The sequence below is a fragment of the Copadichromis virginalis genome, linkage group LG7, assembly GCF_057382275.1.
Source record: "Copadichromis virginalis isolate Kocher_CV1m ecotype Utaka linkage group LG7, C_Virginalis_male_GT1.1, whole genome shotgun sequence".
NCBI lineage: Eukaryota > Metazoa > Chordata > Actinopteri > Cichliformes > Cichlidae > Copadichromis > Copadichromis virginalis.
Window position 1 is genome coordinate 55,624,410 of NC_140624.1, and position 19,232 is coordinate 55,643,641.

Below are 19,232 nucleotides of genomic sequence, written 5' to 3' on the forward strand. Positions count from 1 at the left end.
AAAGGGAGTGCTTATTCCAGATAAGTCTATTAGGAGAGATTACAAAGAGATGTTCCAAGGTTTTGTTTTTTTTTTGTTTTCAATACAACAGGGGTTGGTTATTTTGCAATGCCAAGGATGATACTCACAGGGGGACTGCTGGGGTCGTACGAGGGTGAACAGCCAGGTGAGTTGCTGAGGTGAGTATTTCAGAAGGAACTGGTCAGCTCGAGACAGGTAAGTAGTCCTGGTAAGAGAACTGCTCTTTAGCCACACAGGGAATACCGGGAAGCTACAACATCAGTTTGCAGGAACGCAGTTGCACAATAAATCTCAGAGACAGGCAGAGAAGCTGAGTGCTGGAGGTGGTCCTTGCATACTGGCTGCTGATGAGGCTGATTGGGTTGACAAGACTCCAACACAACCTCGGCCGAAGCACCAGAACAAAAGCAAACCAGTGCGGGACTTTCTGAATTGTTTGAAAGCACTTCATAAATAAACTTTATTACTTGCAGTACTGTGCAGTATTTCATTGGTTCAAATGGTGGCCTTTACTGCTAGAGGAGCCAAAACTTTATCAGAAACTTTCATGCAATTTGTGATATGCTAATTATTGTTTATTTTCTGTTGGATGTATTTATTTTGCAAATATGCCAGAAACATTTGTACATTTTCCCACCTTTTTCCCTATGTCCTCTCTGGAATTAGCACTTGTCGCAGTGTATGCTAAGGAAGAACACAGTAATTTGTGGGCTGCTATTTATAGAAAAAACAAAGCCTCTAAATGTAACTTCTTAATTGCTGCTTCTCATACAAGATTTTGCACTGAACAGACTGGAGACCACGTTGAGTGCGGTGCATTTTTGCACAAACTTGTAATTCACTTGTTTTGCCTCTGTTTAGCACTTTAGGCTACCCTTTCCTCTACATGGTGTTAACAACAGAACCATTCTACGATGTAAATCCTTTCTGTAATTATTCATTATTTATCTCAAGTTCTAAACTTGTGCGTTCATTGATGAAGAGTTGGATTCCTGGTACAAAGTCACTCAGATCTTAGAGAAGCTAACCTTGTAGATCAAACTAGATAAATTAAATTTACAGATTATAAGTTAAACTATTTCTACAGTGAATTTTTGCACTTTCAGTCTGGCTTTCAAACCAAAGGTCAGTCAGAGTAGCAGTGATCCCAAGAACTGAAAGGATAACATCAGGGCTGCTATCATTGTCAATAACTGCAGTTGTTTAGCCAGAAACTCCATGACCGAGTCATGGGACTTCCCTTGTGTTTCCATTTTATTCCAGTTTCATTTGACTGACCAAGAAGCACAAATAGGTGGGGCACTGAAGTCCTGGCAGCAGTTGCTCCCCTCCTAGTCACAACACTCTCAAAATAGTGCATTCACACTTGTTCACTGTTGTGCAAAGTGCACACAAACATACAAAACTGTTTGAAACTATTGTTCTTCAAATGAACTGACTGAGCAATCTTACACTAACTCAACATATAATTCTATTGACAATGAAAAGAATATAAGACTGGAGATGCGAGATGGTCCATTCACATGTCTGAAAATATTGCAAGTATGGCTCTCTGCTGTGTAGCCTTCAGACTGTTGGACCTTCAGTATGTGACCCTTCTGTATTGATTGATAATGTGTCTAAGACTCAGCTGTTAGCCTCCCAGTCAAGGTTGAGCCTCAGATTTAGAGAGAATGTGACGGGTAGCCACAGTAATACTGTGTGAATGATTTGTCGATACAAAGTGAGTGTAATAAACGGACATTTTAATTGGGAAACAGTTCACCTTTTAGAAACATAGAAATTTCACATTTATTAACCTTAACTGAGTTTTTACTTGTTTGACTTTTGCTTTTATGTTACAAGTAAAGGTCAATGGAGTTACTCAGAAAATATGGATAGAAACCATATAAACTCTGTAGCTGTAATAGTGTCCTATTTGTCTTACATAGTAAGTCATGGGAGGTCAGCTTTGGTGTTTGTTAATTTTTTTATTAAATCCTCATGGAGGAGCAACTTGCAGTAACTGAATATGCCCTTGTTCACTTTTGACTAAAGAATATCACCCACCTGCTATATCCTTAATAGGTGTTGAGTCCTTTGTTATTGGCTATTTATTGTGTCACATACAAAGCAATCCCATTCTTAAAAAAAAATACCCTGCTTTCCACCTTTTGATTTTAATAGGGACCATAATTTACACAATGAAGATGGTGTTGTTATGAGACTTGCAATTAGAACCATAGACTCATCTGGAAAGTGTTTCATCATAAATCCAGTGAGCTGAATGCTTGTTTTCTCTAAAGCTTTGATTAAACTCTGTTGGGGACACAGGCATGGACAGCTTGAAAAAATTACAGCCAAGAAGCGATTGCTGCTATGCTTCTAAAAAGTCCACTGCCTGGAGCTGTTGCACAGTTGGTACATTGTAATGTAACATCTCCACAGACGAGTCTCACAGTTTTAAAAAGATTGGCAGGTAAGTCCACATGGACCCACGCTCACTGTCTGATGAGGACACTATGTCGCTGATTCCTACAGACTCACAAACACGGAAAGTATAACTGTAGACTTAGACTACTGCTGTGAATCTTTGTAGAGCCTACAGTGTAACGCACGTAGTGGCCGATGCCATCGCCAGCATTCATGCTTGTGCATGATTTCCGTTACATCCGGGGGTTTTTTTGTTTTTGTTTTTTCTGCGGTGCTAGAAACAGATAAATTCCTGGGACTTTGTCCCTCCTGGATCCCCACTGTTTGTTGTGATCAGTTTTTCTTTTCATACGTTCCTTCCTGTCCATTCCAATAGTTTCCGAAATCTCCCTCCAGGAATTTTTTGACATATGTGAGTCTTTATATTGAGGTTATAATTATGAGCTGTTATGACATAACTAAGGCATAGGTGTAACACAAAGGGGTAAATCTCCTTTCAGACTCCATGAGTCTCCTCCTATTAGTTATTCAAGAGAATGCAGCTTTAAGGTATTCCCATATTAGCTACGTTTTTCATATACAGTTGAGGGAAGTAACTAGATGCAAAAACCTTTATGGAATAACAGATCCAAATTAAAAGAAAATATCCCAAACAGATTATCATCCTTAGAATTTAACAAACTATCATGCACATTAGTGGGGGATTAATTACAATCACACACACACACACACACACACAGCCCGTTCAGCTATCTTAGTGAGCACCTTCACTGAAATAATGGTTTCCCTAGCCCCTCACCCTAACCATTAAAAATGAATGCCTAACCATAACCGAATTGTAACCCTGACACTAAAACCACATTTTGAGCCTCAAAAAGGCCTTCAAACTTGTGAGGACCGGCGAGTGTGTCCTCACAAGTGACTGTTGGTTCTCACAAGTATAGTAGGATGCAGATTTCGGTCCCCACAAAGATAGCTAGACAGGAACACACACACACACCCAGTTGCCCCTTTGAACAGCAGGTGGGTAGGCCTTATTAGAAATGACCATATTAGAAATAGCTCCTCTGTGTGACATCATAAAGGTCCAAATTTAGAAAAGTTAAGAGTTTGCTGCCTGAGGTTTGGCCTCACAGGGATTACTGGTACATACTCTGACCTCATTATTTCAAACTTCAGCAATGTTTAATATTAGCACCCACCTCTGAAATAATCTATTTATAACAGAAAATTAAGGAAACACACATCAGGACTGCTTTAAATTACTTTAAATCATAATGGTTAGATATCTTCTTTACTCAAAAACAAGATTGTTCACTCTCAGTAAACATGAAGCAATAATTTTGACTAAAATGCAACTGAAACATATAAAACTCAAAGGTTTATGTATTCAAATACTTTATCTTTTAGGAAAATGTACTCGGTATAAACTAAATGGATACCAATCACGTACATTTCATTTGACCAAATTTCATTAAATGTAACATTTTACATTGTACATATGTAAGAAAACATGGAAAAATTTACATATAATTAAATTGGCTAAAATCAGCATTTTGGGCAGAAATGTTTTGCCTGGTGCTTACAGGCTGATATACGACCCCTGAGTGAAGAAAGTATTTTTTCTGATATTAATACTTATTAATACAGTGTTTTGTCCAGTTTTTCAATTAGTTGGTGAAAAAAAATGAAAATACACCAAATTCAGAAATATATTGGTGACACATTAGACTACATTTAATACAATTAAAAAATTATCATCGGTTTTCAAGAGTCCGCTGAGAGTTGCAGAGAGGCAGTAACTGGTGGGTTTGGGGCGGGCTCTAGCGGAGCAGTCACTCCCATCCATCCTAACAGCAGTCCTGTCTGGGTAGAGGGTCGGACGCAGGGAGCCATTCATTCTTCTCCGGTGAAAACGTGGAGTAGGATGAATAGTCTGTGAGGGAGAAAATCAAACTCGAATCGAAACAGATAGTCAAGGCAAAACCTGCACAAACTTCAGAGAAGGCACAAAAAGAGATCATCCCACTGTGAGGATTTCACAGCTCCAGATCCGCGCCGACTGCAGCTTTTACACGTAAGTACGTGCGCAAAGGGGGAATGTTTTAAACAGTACTGTTCTTCCCTTAACAATGGAGTGGTTATTCTTTTCTGAAACAAGCCTGAAAGTGGAGAATCTCTTCCAGACGTAAGTGACTTTCACGGGACTTTGGCTGGTTTTTGTATTTCTCTCGGAGCACTGACGGGGAAACTCGTGGCAGAAAAGCCGAGTAGTCGGTTTCTTTGCCATGTAATGAAGCGCACTGGGACCCCAAAATGATGTCACTGTGACACCAGTCTGTTGGGTTTAGTTCTTTTATTAAAAGTCTCACCCGCGGATGACGCACGCGATACAATAAAATGCGTAAATTTGAGGTTTTTATTTTATTTTATTTTTTTAAGGTTAGATAAAACGATCATCAGTAGTTGTACCCATTTATGCAAATTCCAGTTTTAAAAATTAAAAATCCCTTCTTTTCTTGGTGTTTTGTTACACCTTGTTTGCAAGTTGTTAAGAACCATGAAACCTTAAAACTCGCATTTGGTCCTTAAAATGTCATGTGGTGGTGATGATGATGATGGGAAATGTCACACAGGTCTTGTTTGCTCAATAGTCACAAGTCAGTTTACTGTCAAAGAGGTCGATATGCAACAAATCACATTTGAGAATCTTTGATAACTGATTCATCTTTGTGTGATCTAGCTCTAAAGCAACACAGCATGATTTTTATTAATATTTTTTCAATGAAAACGTGCCATCAAAAGGCGTCATTAACCCCAAACACCTGATCCCTGCCCGGATTTCCTGTGTCAGTGGGCATATTGAAAGTTTAAAGTTGCTACGCTATTGAAACTCTAAGAGAAAGTCTGTCAGCGGTCTTGACAAAGTGCTACACAGATCGTTGGCTTGTGTTTCAGCAGTAAACCTGAGAACCGGTTGAAACCTCTGAACCAGAGCCTGAGAGGGACAAAGAGCAGCGACAACTGGCTTTTGAGCTCTCTGCACACAATAGATTTCAAAAATGTTGTTTTTTGCTCTAATACATAGTATTGTTGTCACTTTATAGCTGGGAAGGTCTTGTTTATATTCTGTAACTTAATGATGCTTAGTGAATGAATGACTGCAGCATTAAAGACAGCGGTTGCTTGAGGTCCACTGTCAGGGCTTGCCAGTGGTTTGAGTTTATGTGCCAGCACACGTGGTCCCTCAGGGCTCTGTGTTTGGCCCATTAAAAAAAGGAAAGAAAAGCACGAGCTTCATTCGTTACAACCCGGCAGAACTCTCCTTTTCCCCCCATTCAGGCCACAAGAAAAGCAAAATTCTACCAATTTTTTTTCTTTCCTTTGGAACAGTTCTTACTTTTTTTCCCTCTCCTTTCCTAGACTAAATGGTAAACTTTCAAAGCATGGGGAAAAAAAGACACTGCCTGCCTCCTTTCTCCCACCGATGCAGATGATGCAGTTGGCGATGCTTTTTAATGCACGATACGAAAACATAAAACAAGAGCTTTAACTGCTAAGCCATTTACGCAGACCACATCATCTGCCTTTCGTGCCTCTCTGAGCTTTGATGGTAGTGCCTTTGTCATTAATCCAGGATTCTGGCTGCAGTTTATGGGATTGGTCAGTATATTTCTCCTGGAATGAGGGCTATTTTCAGTAGAGGATTTTGATCTACATCTTCCCTGTGCATTTGGATCCTAAATAAATACTGTGAGAGTAAATGTTGCCGAGTGGTCTGCTGATAGAAATCAGACCTGGGCTCTATCAGTGTTTGCTTGAAACCAAAGCCAGGACCATAGTGTCACTATGACCAGAGTGTGAAATCCACTAATTGAACGGCTGCTCCCGTGTCAAAGGTTAAACCAGATGACTCCAGCAGGCTGGGATTAACATCTGGAATACAGTTTGTTCCAGCAGAGGCCTGCTGTGGATATCCTCCAGTGTAGATGGCCGAGATAACGAGGCCGGTTTATTTGCATGGCACTTCCTCGGACTACTGTAACTGCTGCACGTGTACATTAGATCATTCGCTCACACATCTGTTTTTCCACAATCTGTGCTCTTTTTTTATTCCTTTTTTGTCTCCCCACCTCACCACCACCAATTGTATTCTTTTGTGTCTGCAAGTGTGGCCAGTAAAACTTTCAACAGGAGCATCCAGGAGGAAGCGCTCTATGAAACCAAACATCACAGGTTTTATTTAATATGCCTCTTGTTACCCTAAAGTTTGTTTATTTGCTTATAAAGTTGACGTAATGTGAGGAAGACAGTCTTAAAATCTTGACAAACCCAAAGTGGGTCACATTACGTTATACCGTTTCCATTCCAAGCTTCTAAAAAGAGTATTGAATTGAAAGCAGCCGTGAGTCTGACTTTTGTTGATTTTTTTCATAGCATGGCCTCGGAGACAGGCTGCTTGATCAGTGCTAGGAGAACTGTCTTTCACAGTCTGACACAAAAGCAACTGAGATGTTTTGTCATGTGATCACATATTTTCCCCCGTTCTCCATCTTAGTGCTTTCACTTTTTAATTGATTAACGAACTTCAGTACCAGCTACTTCCTAAACTACCATCATTAATGTTGTAATCTGGTCTGATACTGACGACTAAAACAGTGTTTTTGGCTAAAAGATGGCTGTAGCTTAAGTGAAGTCCTGTTTGGAAACCTTGAGATGACCGCTTTTCTCTGCCACCTTCTCGGTGAAACCTGATTTTGTGAGCAAAATGTGCTCATAGGCTAGCTTGTAAAGCTAAAGTTGTTAGCTAATAAGTTTATGCCCTGGTGGCCACTGGAAGGAATGCATATTTAAGACACTTTCTTGTTGGCTTTACTTTTCATGCTTGGAAGCCATCTTTAATGCTGTTTTCATGTGTGCATAACTTTTAGACAACCCTTATTTAACAACTAATGAACGGTGGTTCCTTGTCCTGTCTTCTGATTTGTAAACACAACTTCAGAAGGGCACTGTGGTAGTCTACAAGACTGACCTTTCCTAATGTGTCTTTAATGTTGTCAGAGCTTTTAAACCTAACTATGACTTTCCTAACTGACATTCCCAAAACTGACCAAAGTAAGAAAACAGCGAGGGAAAGTGACATTTACAAACGGTCCTCTTTATGAGTCAAACTCCAGTGTCATGGTTGAAAGTCACCTGTGCCCTCTCCACCCCACCTACCTCCTCAGATTCCTTAAGTGGGGTGTGCAAACACTAAGGCTGGTGGTTTTTCCTCTCATACTTCTTTGAAGTCCATGAGAAGGCCGCCTAAAAGGAGGCATGCACAGTTGGTGCATTATAGTTCACTAGCATGGTCATAAGAAACTGTCACTCGCATGGATGTCTGCATCAAGCCTGGTGCTCGCCTTCTGATGATCCACGTTCTGTCACTAAAACCTAAGCACACCCAAGAAGATTCACATAAATGTGAATTCTGTTTTCCTCTGACTCTCTCCGCCCTTCATGCCCCCACATTGTTCCTGGAGATGAGTCTCTCCTGGGGGTACCTATGCTTCCAGCAGCTCTCCTGTTTACTGGGAAATCAGCATGGTGGGGTCACAATAAGAAATCCCTCATCTTACACTGGAAATAAAGACCTGTCCAAAGAAATGACTAGTAGAGGAAGGAGGAGTTGGTGGGGGTTGAGGCGGAGGGGTGTTGGGTAAAATGAGGAGAAGGAATCTGCACTGGGTTTTGTCCCTTTGTAACGAGCTGTGGGTCAGTCTCAGGGGAATGGACGGCAGACAGGCGGAGGGTTCTGCAGCTGCTTGGCCTGAAGCACTTCATCTAGTCCCTGAGCAACTGCAGGCTCATTAAACTGCACTGTTTCTACTCAACATTAACTTCAGTTTATGTCTCCTGTTTTCGTCCATGCCATCCATCGTTGCTCTTTACTGGCAAATGTTGTATGAGACATGCTTAAATATTGATTAGGCTGGAACTGGAGTCACCCTGGGACTTGGTCTGACAGCTGTATGCTAATGATAAAAGGGTATAACCTCCCACAATAGGCAGTCTGTGTGCGATGTGCGATAAGATGGTTCGTGTTCAGCTTGGCTGTGGACATGGAACACGTTTTGTGTGAACAAGATTAGTCTACATTGTGTGTTGCGTGTGTGTGTGTGTGTGTGTGTGTGTGTGTGTGTGTTTCTAATTCACACAGTATAACAGAAGATCTGCAATGACGACAAAGTCATTGTAACTGAAAAACGAATTATTGTCTGTCTGTTTCAGTTTTGGGAGGAATTTTCATCCACATTACTGAAGTTCTTTCACTTGTTTAATGTTGATAAATATTGGGGAATACTGCTAGTAAATTCCCCTGCTTTTTCTTTTATACTAGTCTGCTCAAGAATCCTTTCATTTTCACTCACATTCATTGCTAAATCCCAGAACAGCTGAAGGATCCTCCAGCTGGTCTGAGCCAATTTTTCTCAAAACCACACATCTGATTTTCTCTGTTTGAGTCAAGGTTCCAGCAGCACTATGGAAACCTTACTTTGGTTTGGACTGGCAGGCTGTCACTGGTCATTATCGCCACTGTACGCTGGTCCAGAGCAAAGCGAATCCAATGGCTGTAACACCCTCTGGCTGCATTCTGCCTTGGCACACCTACTTTGAATAGAGATGAGTCATTCTAAAAGTAAGGCAGGTCACTGGTTTGAGCTAATCCTGTTCATGTTACTGACTGTATTAACAGTAAATTGCTGTTTGCCCCCTTTGGAACTGTTGCTATGCAAGTCAAGCTTTATGTCAGTTTACAGCAAGTTACTTCTGAGTAATATTTTTTTTTTTAAACAGTGGGTCTTGTCCCCAACAAGTGAAAAGCTCAAATGGCAACTGTTACTAATTATAGTTTATGAAGCAGATGAACACTGAACAGTCATTATTTTGCTGTAGTGGTTTTTTTTGCTTTTGGGACGGCTAACAAGTCGATGTCTCAGGGGAAAAATATTTAAAAGATTGTATATAATATGTATTTTATCTCTTAAGTGTATAATTTAAGCATATAAATGTCTTATAAACCCATTGAAACTGGTTAGTACACATACATCTATCTAAAAGAGTTGTTGCTTCCATGCATACAAATATGCTACGGCCCACTTGGTTCAACTGTATGCGTATGAATTTTTGTGATGCAGAAACGCTTAACTGCACTACTTGAGCTCTGCACATGTCCTTCAGGCAGATTAAGTGGACTTTAGAGAAGCATAACTGGAAGGACTATTTGTCCATGGTGTTTGCAGCTGTTTATGTTTGCAACCAAGTGTAATCCCTTCTTAATGTTATTGCAAAAACATATGCTCTTTAAATAAAAAAAACAAAAAACAAAACATTATTACTGTTTCTTTTCATCGGGCTTATCTATTTAAGAAAAATACTGTCAAGGCTATAGCTTAAATAAGGACATAAATAAAGACCAAACCTCCGGCATATATATAATGAGCTGACGTGACTAGGCTAAACGGATTTGGAGACAGGACAGATTTCCAAGTTGCAGCCTCATTATTAGATGGATTCTGTTTAATATGTCTAGTTAAATCAAGACCAACACAGTTTTGGCTGAAGTTGGTGTCATCTCTCTCTCAATCTTAAGTCATAAGTAAACATTTATGCAGTTGCAGGACTTTGTTAAATTTGACTTTATTTAATTTACCTTTGCTTTTATTCCAACACCTTTATGAAATGTGCATATTTGCTTTGGAGAAAGCAAAAAGAATGCAGAGAATGAGGCATTTCTTTGTTTGCTCTTGTCATTTGGGGCGGTCCTGCACAGCTAAGTGGTATTTGCCAGCTTAAGACGGCAGGGATTGTGTATTGGCTCTCTGTGTGGAGAGGGTAAACAAAGGCATGACAAAGTGGATAACAGAAGACTTTAATAATAGGAGTTGGAAGCACAGACAAGTCATAAAGGACATATGTTTCAGAGCGCACCATGGATCAGAGAAAACAAAGATATTAAACAAAAGAGTGCAAAGAGTAAGCATAAAGATAGTAAGATTAACTGGAATTTTCTTGTTATACCCACTGATGAAACCATTAGTTGTCCCACAGAACACTTACTCAGAGGGGTATCGCTTTCTGAAAAGCTGCCTCTGACCTCTGACCATTCATCTGTCCATCTACAGCTTGGCTAAAAAAATGCCCATAGAGAGGTGATCATGTCCACACCAAGATGAGTTTAAAAACAGCTTGTATACTTTTGAACATTTAGGGCTTCCCAGGGCTCATGTTGTGTAAGAAAGCATTCAGGTGACAATCTGTGGGAACTGATCAATAGACTGCTTGTGTGTACTGGCAAACTGAGCGTGCAGATTCAACTTCCTGACCTTAGCACCAGTGGATTTACACAGTGAGGTCCATTTTCAGAATCCATACACTACTATAAACACAGTTTTGGCTCAATATAGCACCAGGGCAATGATTGGTTGACTTTACTCAATTCCAGCAAGGAGTAACATTGCACTTGTGCAGCATTGACACATAGCTGAACTGTTTTCATCGCACTACCTACCACTAGAGGTAAATAACAGTATAAATAACTGTGATCTGACCTTTTTAAAAGCCACCTGAAATGTAAATGAAGGCCCCTTAACAGCAATTTCAGATTGTTGTTGACAGTTTAAGGGCAGACATGCACTTAACCAGATCTTATCCTCTTCTCTGGATCATTAGGCATGTTGAAGAAACCGTTAAGCTTTTCTCACTGAAGAGCCATCAGATTCCTGGTGGTCGATGGCCTGTGGTGCTCAGTGGGAATCTTTATCACCTCAGGCTCAGGGATTCACCAGGGAGACAGAGAAGAGCTTGGTTTTCCAGACATGATAACAGAACCTGGCAAACATTAGCCAGGCTGCAGTGCATATACAGATGAGGGCAGGAGGGGAATGTGTGTGTGTGTGTGTGTGTGTGTGTGTGTGTGTGTGTGTGTGTGAACTCATGTGAAACTTTTTTGCCCATTATATCTGTCATCATGTCTGGGAGAGACTTGGCTCTCATCCAATCCAGAGAAATTACCCTCCTATCCACATTAGGAGAGCACTTAATACACCTGTCTTCTGTTATTAGGGAGAGGTCGATGACTTCATCGGATTTGAACAAAGGCGACACACACACACACACACACACACACAAAGCATTTTGAAATCTCTTCTTTCTCTTTGATTCAATTTCTCTTGTTTTTATGAAACTGCTGCAGCTGTAACCATCTGTTATGTTCCACGTTGCTCTAACACACTAATCACTGTAAGGTGACATCATCTCTGTGTGCTCTGTGCGGTCTGTGGTTTACAAGCAGGACACACATGCATCCACGCACACACACACACACACACAAGGACATGAGGAAATTGGATCGAGTATGGATAATCATTGCATTAGTGCAGTGTGTGTAATCAGTGTGTGCCTAAGGGAGTAAAACACACCTTGTGTTTTTACTTTACACACCGAGCGCTCTCATAGCAGTTCAGCTTGTGCTCCAGTGTTGAGGGTTTTTGTTGAATGGAAAGGGTGTATGCTTGCATCGAAAGGAAGTGGGAGCTAAAGGAGATACTAGCGTGATGTCACTGAAAAGGATCAATTTCCGTGTCCTTATAATTATTGTGAAGAATTCTGAGAGTAAATGTTCGGATTTTTAATTGTGTTTTTGAATGTTTCAGAAAAACACCATGGACAAAGTTACAGTTAGCATGCCTGACTAATTATCTGATTACCTCAGTGTGAATGCCTGGGTGCACATGACACGGCTCTGTTTTCAACAGGGCAAATGCTAACTTAATTAGTTAGCTATTAATAACTAACTGAATATATGATTAACAGATGTGGTCAAATCAATTGTGGAGTTAGTGCTTTTCTATCTCTGTCATACAATAAGTGATTAATCGGGTACTTAATGACCAGATTAATCAGACAAGGTTATCTCGTACGCAACGTTCACAGAGGTGTGTAGGGCACACCTAATGGTCTCTGTTTCTGTCTTTCTGTTGCCATCAGTTGATCCCCTCATCCCCAAGCAGTCGCGGCAGATGGCTGCCCGTACATTAGCCTGTTTCTCAAAGGGGTTTTTCCTTCCCACTGTCACCAAGTGCTTTATCATAGAGGGGTTGTCGAATTGTTGCAGTTTTCTCTGTATTATTGCAGGGTCTTTACCCTACAACATAAAGCATCTTGAGGTGACTGTTGTGATTTTGCACTATATAAAACTGAATTGAAGTGAAACGAGTGTGCACTCAATGTGGAAGCTCCACAGGAACCAGCAACCCAATGTTTTTGTGTTGGTTTTTTTTGTTTTTTTCTTGTCCCTGTTTGAAGACCTCCTGGTGAGGCTTTCAAAGCCCTTCTGTTTCAGCGCTACAGTAAATGTAACACAGCTGAGCAGGAACAAGCAACACTCATTATTCTCCGCAACCGTAATGGCTTACTTCGTGTTTTTGTGTGTTACTTTTTTTTTTGCACATTTCATACATTTTGCATAACTAAATAAAGTCTCACTGTCAGCTGCCACTTGTATTTGATTTTAGCACTAGTGAATAAATCTGGGACTCTCCACCATTTGACCCTAGAGCTGAAGAAGCTTCTCAGATGAGAGGTGAAACGTCTTCAGGCAACTTAAAGAAGTCCAGACGCTTTTCTTTCCAAGCTCCTTAGACTACGATGACCTGGATGACTGAGAACCTTCACAGACACTAGTGAATAACATTAGTGCGCTTGTCCCATAAGCACAATACTGAATGCACTGTGCTGCCACTGAGCGGTTTCTGTGGTGCTGATGCAGCAGCAGTTTGATAGTCATATAAAAATGTTCCAGTCTCACACACATACACACTGGCTGCTGTCTGCTATGATGAGGTCATAGTTGGTCAAGTCTGTTTTGTATTGTATGAACAGAGAGCAGCTGTAATGCCCATTCAGCTCTGGACTTAAGATAGAGGGCTTATATAACCCAGTGTACACTGACAATATCTATTGTGTTTCTGTAAACTCTGCAAACACATGTTCCCGCTGGGTTTACAATGGCAAATATTTCCCAGTGTTCATGCCTTTGAAGTTGACCTTTCAGACCACAAAGGTGAGTTGCAGCTTTGAGTTCCAGAAAAATCTGCTCTAGTGCCTGATCTTCAGCACTCTTTAAATATTTACTCACTGACGCGCTTCAGCGATTGCTCATAATCGCTTTGCAGTTTGCAGTGCATTACAGTGATTACTGTTCAGAGAGTGAATTGGGTTCGGGGTGCTGGCTGCTTCCTGACACCTGTGTTGTATGTGTGTGTTAGCCTGAGGGATGGGGCTACCGAGCTGCTTATTTTTAATGAGAATGCTCTCTGCTTAGCCTCACATGCCTCTCATTACTGCCCGCAGACCCAGAGAGTGAAGAAAAGACGAGGATAGGAGAAATAAATATAAAACAGATGGAAATGGTAATGAAAGATCCTTCTGATTTTGATCCTCACTGCCAAATACAGTATCAGTGCTTGGTGTGTCACAGCCTTGATGGAGAGTAACGTATGATTTACATCAAACAGCATCCAACTTGGCTCCTGCATGTGCAGCTACAGAAACATTTGAAGTAATAATTACACAGGACCAATACAAGTGGTTCCATACCTGATGTGAAGCTATAGGTAACCGGATGTTAGCTTAGCATGCAGTGCACAGTTTTCACTGTTTTCAATCGAGATGTTAAGAGAATCTAACAAGCAGTTTTTTTTCTGATTTTGCAAATATGGGTGCGCTGATCTTCTCATCAGAGTATGTGCAAAAAGAAAAAATCATCTAAAAAAATTGGAAAATGGCAAACCTCTTTTGTCCCTTCCATTCAGCTCCCCTGTTCCCAAAGCTCTTAAATGCTATAAGAAAGACCCTTTTGTGGCGGACCTGGCTGCAGTGAAATTGCCTATGGTTCCCACATAATAGCCTGCCATCTAGTCTGAAAGGATTCAACAGCTGAGCTCCAAACACTGACATCTAGCTCACCTAAACTAAGAGGTATTAGGTTAAATGTGTGTTGGGGCATTTTTTTGGCAATGCTTTAGAGAGGTAAAAATAGTAGTTGGTCTGTAACACTTGGGGAAAATCCCCTCAGCTGTGCAATTTGGAAAATAATTCACACTGTTGAGTTTCCCCAGAGGACAAAACTGAACTCAGAACATCAATCTGAAGTCTTTTCCTTATCTGTTATTATGTATTTCAGGGCACTTTTCTGTAAAGTTGTTCTTCCTGTTTTCCAGCCAACATATTGATTCTAAATTCATCCAAAATCACAGCCAAAGGATCAGATTAAGTCATAGCAAGTACGCTTTCAGTTTTGACTCTCTGCGAAAAATTGAACTTAGCTCGGGGGAATTGACTGAGAGGCCTACTGGCCTGTGGTTTATTAGTGTAAGTCCCAGTGATCCCAGAGAAGCTGCTGTGTGTGTCTTGTATTATTTCAAGCTTACGCCAAGTTTTTGTGGCAGGATACTGCTTGTTTTCCCACTGTTCATAAAGTCGATGCTAGTGTCGATTAGATCTTATTTGATTGAGAGATTTCAACACAAACACAATCTCTCTTTTAGCCACAGCTGTTGCTTTGAATGGCTAACGGAGATGAAGGCATATTAGTTTATTAAAGATCATTTTTTGTGTACCTTGTAGCTTATCAAATTCTTGTAGAATTTTTACAAAATATTTCATCAGTGCTTTTTTGTCCCCATTGGTCAGGCTACAGAACAATCCCAGTGGAAATGATGTTTTCTCAGGTATAGAAGAAATGAGATGGCTTATGGTGAGTACTGGAAGTAAAGTGATTGGATAGTATTGGATTATTTTACTGGTTTTACTGGAAAATCTGGTGTAACTGAGATAAAAGTTTAAGACATGATGAAGTGTACATAATTAAAGAAACAGCACCAACTGCACAAGCATGACAAGCTTGTCGAGTTCAGTAACTCCAGTTAGTGGAAAGAGGGCCTAGCAGCAACCAATTGGCCCTAGTTGCATATCTCAGCACACCTATCAATCAAAGTGGACACGCCCCTACAAGAACAATTGTATAAGAACAATTCTCTCACTTTAGAGTTGTTATGAATTGTTATGAAGGGTGAATCTGTCCATGGAGGTTAGAAATGTTTTTTTAAAGTGTCCCTAGTGTCCCAGGAACCCTCACCTTTCAGCTTTGGAGTTTGCTGCTCGGTCAGTTTGGAAGCTAAAACATCATGAAATAGAGATTGTGGATAAGTAATTTGAATTGAATTTGAATTGCTGACAGTGGATCCCAAAGAAACTGCATGTAATCATCTTGGAATTTGTGAAAATGTAGGTGGTCTCTGTCTCCACTGTTTGAATCAGTCATGGATTAAGAGCATTGTCAATCCAATGCTGGCAGAGAAAAGGTGTCCTTTACCGTCACAATCTATCATTCTGCCATCTGCACACAAACAAGCAAACAAACAAAACTTCTGCTTCCTTTTGAGACAGTCTCTGTGTTTGCTGACCTGTTATCATCACCTAATCTGGTCCACTTATCCTGTGTTGGTGTTTCTGTGCAGTCTTGTTATGTCAGAGTACTGACCTGATCATTAACTTAGCTGAGTGCTATCTCTGGACAGTAACCATTAAAAGGCCCCAACATCACTGAATAAAAGGGAAGAGAGACTGCCATTAGTCAGTTATCTGCAGCCTGTAGAGTGTGTCTGCCGTCAGTATGAAGAGGGTAGAGAAAGCTGAATGTACTGCTGACAGCTGAAACATGTTTAATCACTGTCAGTGGTGCTGTTGAGATTCATTTTGTTAGCTCCAAAGTGATTACTTTCTTGCTCCTTGTATCGACTGATAATGTAATGATTTAGTATTATTTTTTTATTAGTTCTTCTTTTACTCATGAGTGTGTTTCTGCTGTGACTTTTAGATCATAGGGTCAGAATTTGGCACTAACAACTTAAAACCATCACGGTTTGTATCAACAGCTCAGGCTGCTGCTGCTGGGACCACCATATTTTTTTGGCACACTTTGGGCCCTGCAGTCCAAACTAAGCATTGTTTAAACACCACACCATGCCTACCTGATTATTGGTGCTGACCACGTCCATCCCTTTATGATCCCTGTCATAAAGAGCTTATATATATAAAATATAGTCATTTGAGTCAATATTGATGGAACAATAAACACAAATGTGACCATTGTAAGGACTCTGGATTGAGTTAGATGACAGAACAGACACACTGCGTGTAGCTAAAGTAAAAATGTTCTAAAAATACAGGTTTTTCAACTTTTGAATATGAATAGAAGTAATATGATAAAGCCGGCACGATAAGGTTGGAAACACGAAGAACACAAGCAGAGTAGTCAAACACTGGGTTGAAGTTGGTTTGAAGTTTTCCTGAACTGAGGGAGTGATTCAATAGTTGGAGTTTGTACTGCAAACCTAACATCTGGACAGAAGATATTGTAATTTCTTTGATGCACACAGAGCTTAAGAGTTTGCGCTGTGGTTGTAAACATTATGCAACTTTGCTACTGAGCCCCAACTGAGGCTGCACCTCTTCTCTTTTTTTATGAACATGTGAACCAGTTTAAGAGTTTCTCCAGGTGCAGTTGCTCCGTAGTCTCGGGTTTAAATGGAAAATACCAGTGAGCAATGAGGAAAGGATGCTCATTATTGTTGGGGAGCCAACAATGACTGAACTATAGCCCTCTGGAGATGGTGTGTTTTTGTCATTTGGACTCATCACTGCTTCGTTCTTGCTCTCTACAGGTTGTGACGATCTGAGAGAAGAGCCTTACGTCTGGATTTCACCGAAGAGATTTTGCCTCTGCATCCACTGCCGGGTCCTGCACAGGAGGTCGGTGTTGTCGTTTGTTGTCACGTGCGTTTTTCCTTTCATTTCATCTGTGCTCTTTGGTCAACTGTAAATATATAGCTTTTCCTCTGGAGCAAAACAAAACAAACAGAAGCATGATTTCCTGCTTTTCTTGTCATGATATTATTGCAGTTCCTGGCACCTTTCTGTTTCTAGTGGAAACACAAACTGTTCCCATGGTCCTATTGTTCCAGGCAAGTGTTAGGTAAATCTTGTAAATCCCAATTTTAATGGATGCTTAAAAGTTTCATTGCAACACCTAAGCTGATCATTTTGCTGGTGTTAAAAGTCAGCAATGCTTTTATAGTTTCTGAAGTTTCTTGCTCAACAAGCAACCTGATATGTGGGTTTAAGACTTTCCATGGTAACACAGCGACCTCCACCAATCAGAAATGTCGCTGTTCCAATTTGTTTAGATTGTTGGTCGAGGAGGGTTTTTTGTGACACTGCAAATAAAACAAGGTTTCTACTGGAGTGCTCACCACCACTTCACAATGTCGTAGCTCACAGTAAGTCTGCTTTGAACAACAATATGAATCACTGTTCATATTGTGCTTTTTACTGGCCCTCATTGAATCTGCCCTGAGGTAGCATAGGTAGTTGGCGCACTTGTACTGTTGTGTCTGTGCTGCAACAGAGCAGATAGGTATCTGCACGGAAACTGCATGTTCCCACACTGACAACAAAATCTGTGTCAGATCCTCATGTGCTCATGGACGTGGAAACTGCTGCGCCGGTACCAGTAGAATCCTCGTCTCTGTGCAGCCAGAGACCTACGCAAACCGACACCAATGCAAGGCTGTTAATCCAGCTGCATATTCAACAAATGTGATTCAGTGTATGACTTTCTTTTTTCTTCTTTGCTTCACCGCGAATCGTCTTGTGACCCCAGAGATTTATGAACCATGAACTTTGATTTAACTGAGGGCAGAAAAGCATCTTCAGCAGCTACACTCAGTCTTTTCATTGTCTGCCATGCTGACTCTTAAAATCTGTTTGATATATGTCTTTCTGGATGAAGTAAGGAAGTTGGGGGGTGTCCGGATGGAGAAGCGTGTTTTTCCAATATGGAGGAAAACAATGGAGTCGGAGATATTGTGCAGGAGACCACCTGTGAAGGTCATTTCAAAGTGGAAAGCCCCAACTAACACAATAAACAAAAAAGTGTTTGTCACTTTGCTCTTTAAATAGGGAGACTTTGTGTCAAGCACTCACTTCCTGTTATCTCATACTTGTTTTGACTGAACCTCATTTGTCTTCACGCTCTGTTTTAAACACATCCAGTTTAACTGAATCTGAAGTGTTCAGTCATAATTCAATCTGAAAGCTTTTATTTCCACTCATGTTTTTTTCAGTTAAATTTCATTTTAAAGAAGGATGTCTGAGGTTGTTATTCTTCCAGTATGAAGCATGATGGTTTTTATCCTCACGTCAGCTCCAATTTAGACCGATTTTTATCTATTGTGTCTGCGGGATGCAACAGTGGTACAATCTGACAAGAACAGGGTTTTTGCTTGGTATTCATAAGAAAAGCATGACTTTTCAACACTCATCTCTTTGTCCGCAAGTGAAAGCACCTACACATCTCACTTTCCTCCCCCAAAACCAGTCTGACAAAAGCAACACGCTTCTTCATTTCCCACCTCTTCTTTTTGTTCTCAGCATCTCCTCATTTGTCTCCGTCCCTCATCTACTCACCTCCTACACATGCTGTGTTTTCCCAAGGGCCTGAAAGTGGGGGATGATATCACTTGACACTTTTATTATCCCAAACTCAAGTGAGAGCGAGTCTGGTGCCAGCATTCCTTGGTAGTGCTTACTTTTGATTTTGAGCAGAGTATCAGGTTAAGTGCCCTCAGCAGCCATGGCTGTGTCCCCCAGGGGTGTTCGGATAAAGCAGGTAGAGCAGTCTCCGTTTGCAG

At 40.7% G+C, this 19,232-nt stretch overlaps 1 protein-coding gene across 2 annotated transcripts in view; it reads left to right on the forward strand.

Annotated features, from left to right (window-relative positions):
• Positions 1-17,268, forward strand: part of arsb (arylsulfatase B) — a 41,970-nt gene extending 24,702 nt beyond the window's left edge. Inside the window, exons 9-10 of one of the 2 annotated variants that reach the window (XM_085464295.1) lie at positions 15,172-15,235; positions 17,205-17,268. In XM_085464295.1, the coding sequence (XP_085320421.1) occupies positions 15,172-15,198 (27 nt within the window). In that variant the 3' untranslated portion in view covers positions 15,199-15,235; positions 17,205-17,268. The remainder of the gene's footprint in view (positions 1-15,171; positions 15,236-17,204) is intronic. The other variant, XM_085464296.1, reaches the window with a different exon arrangement.
• The last annotated feature ends 1,964 nt before the right edge of the window (positions 17,269-19,232 follow it).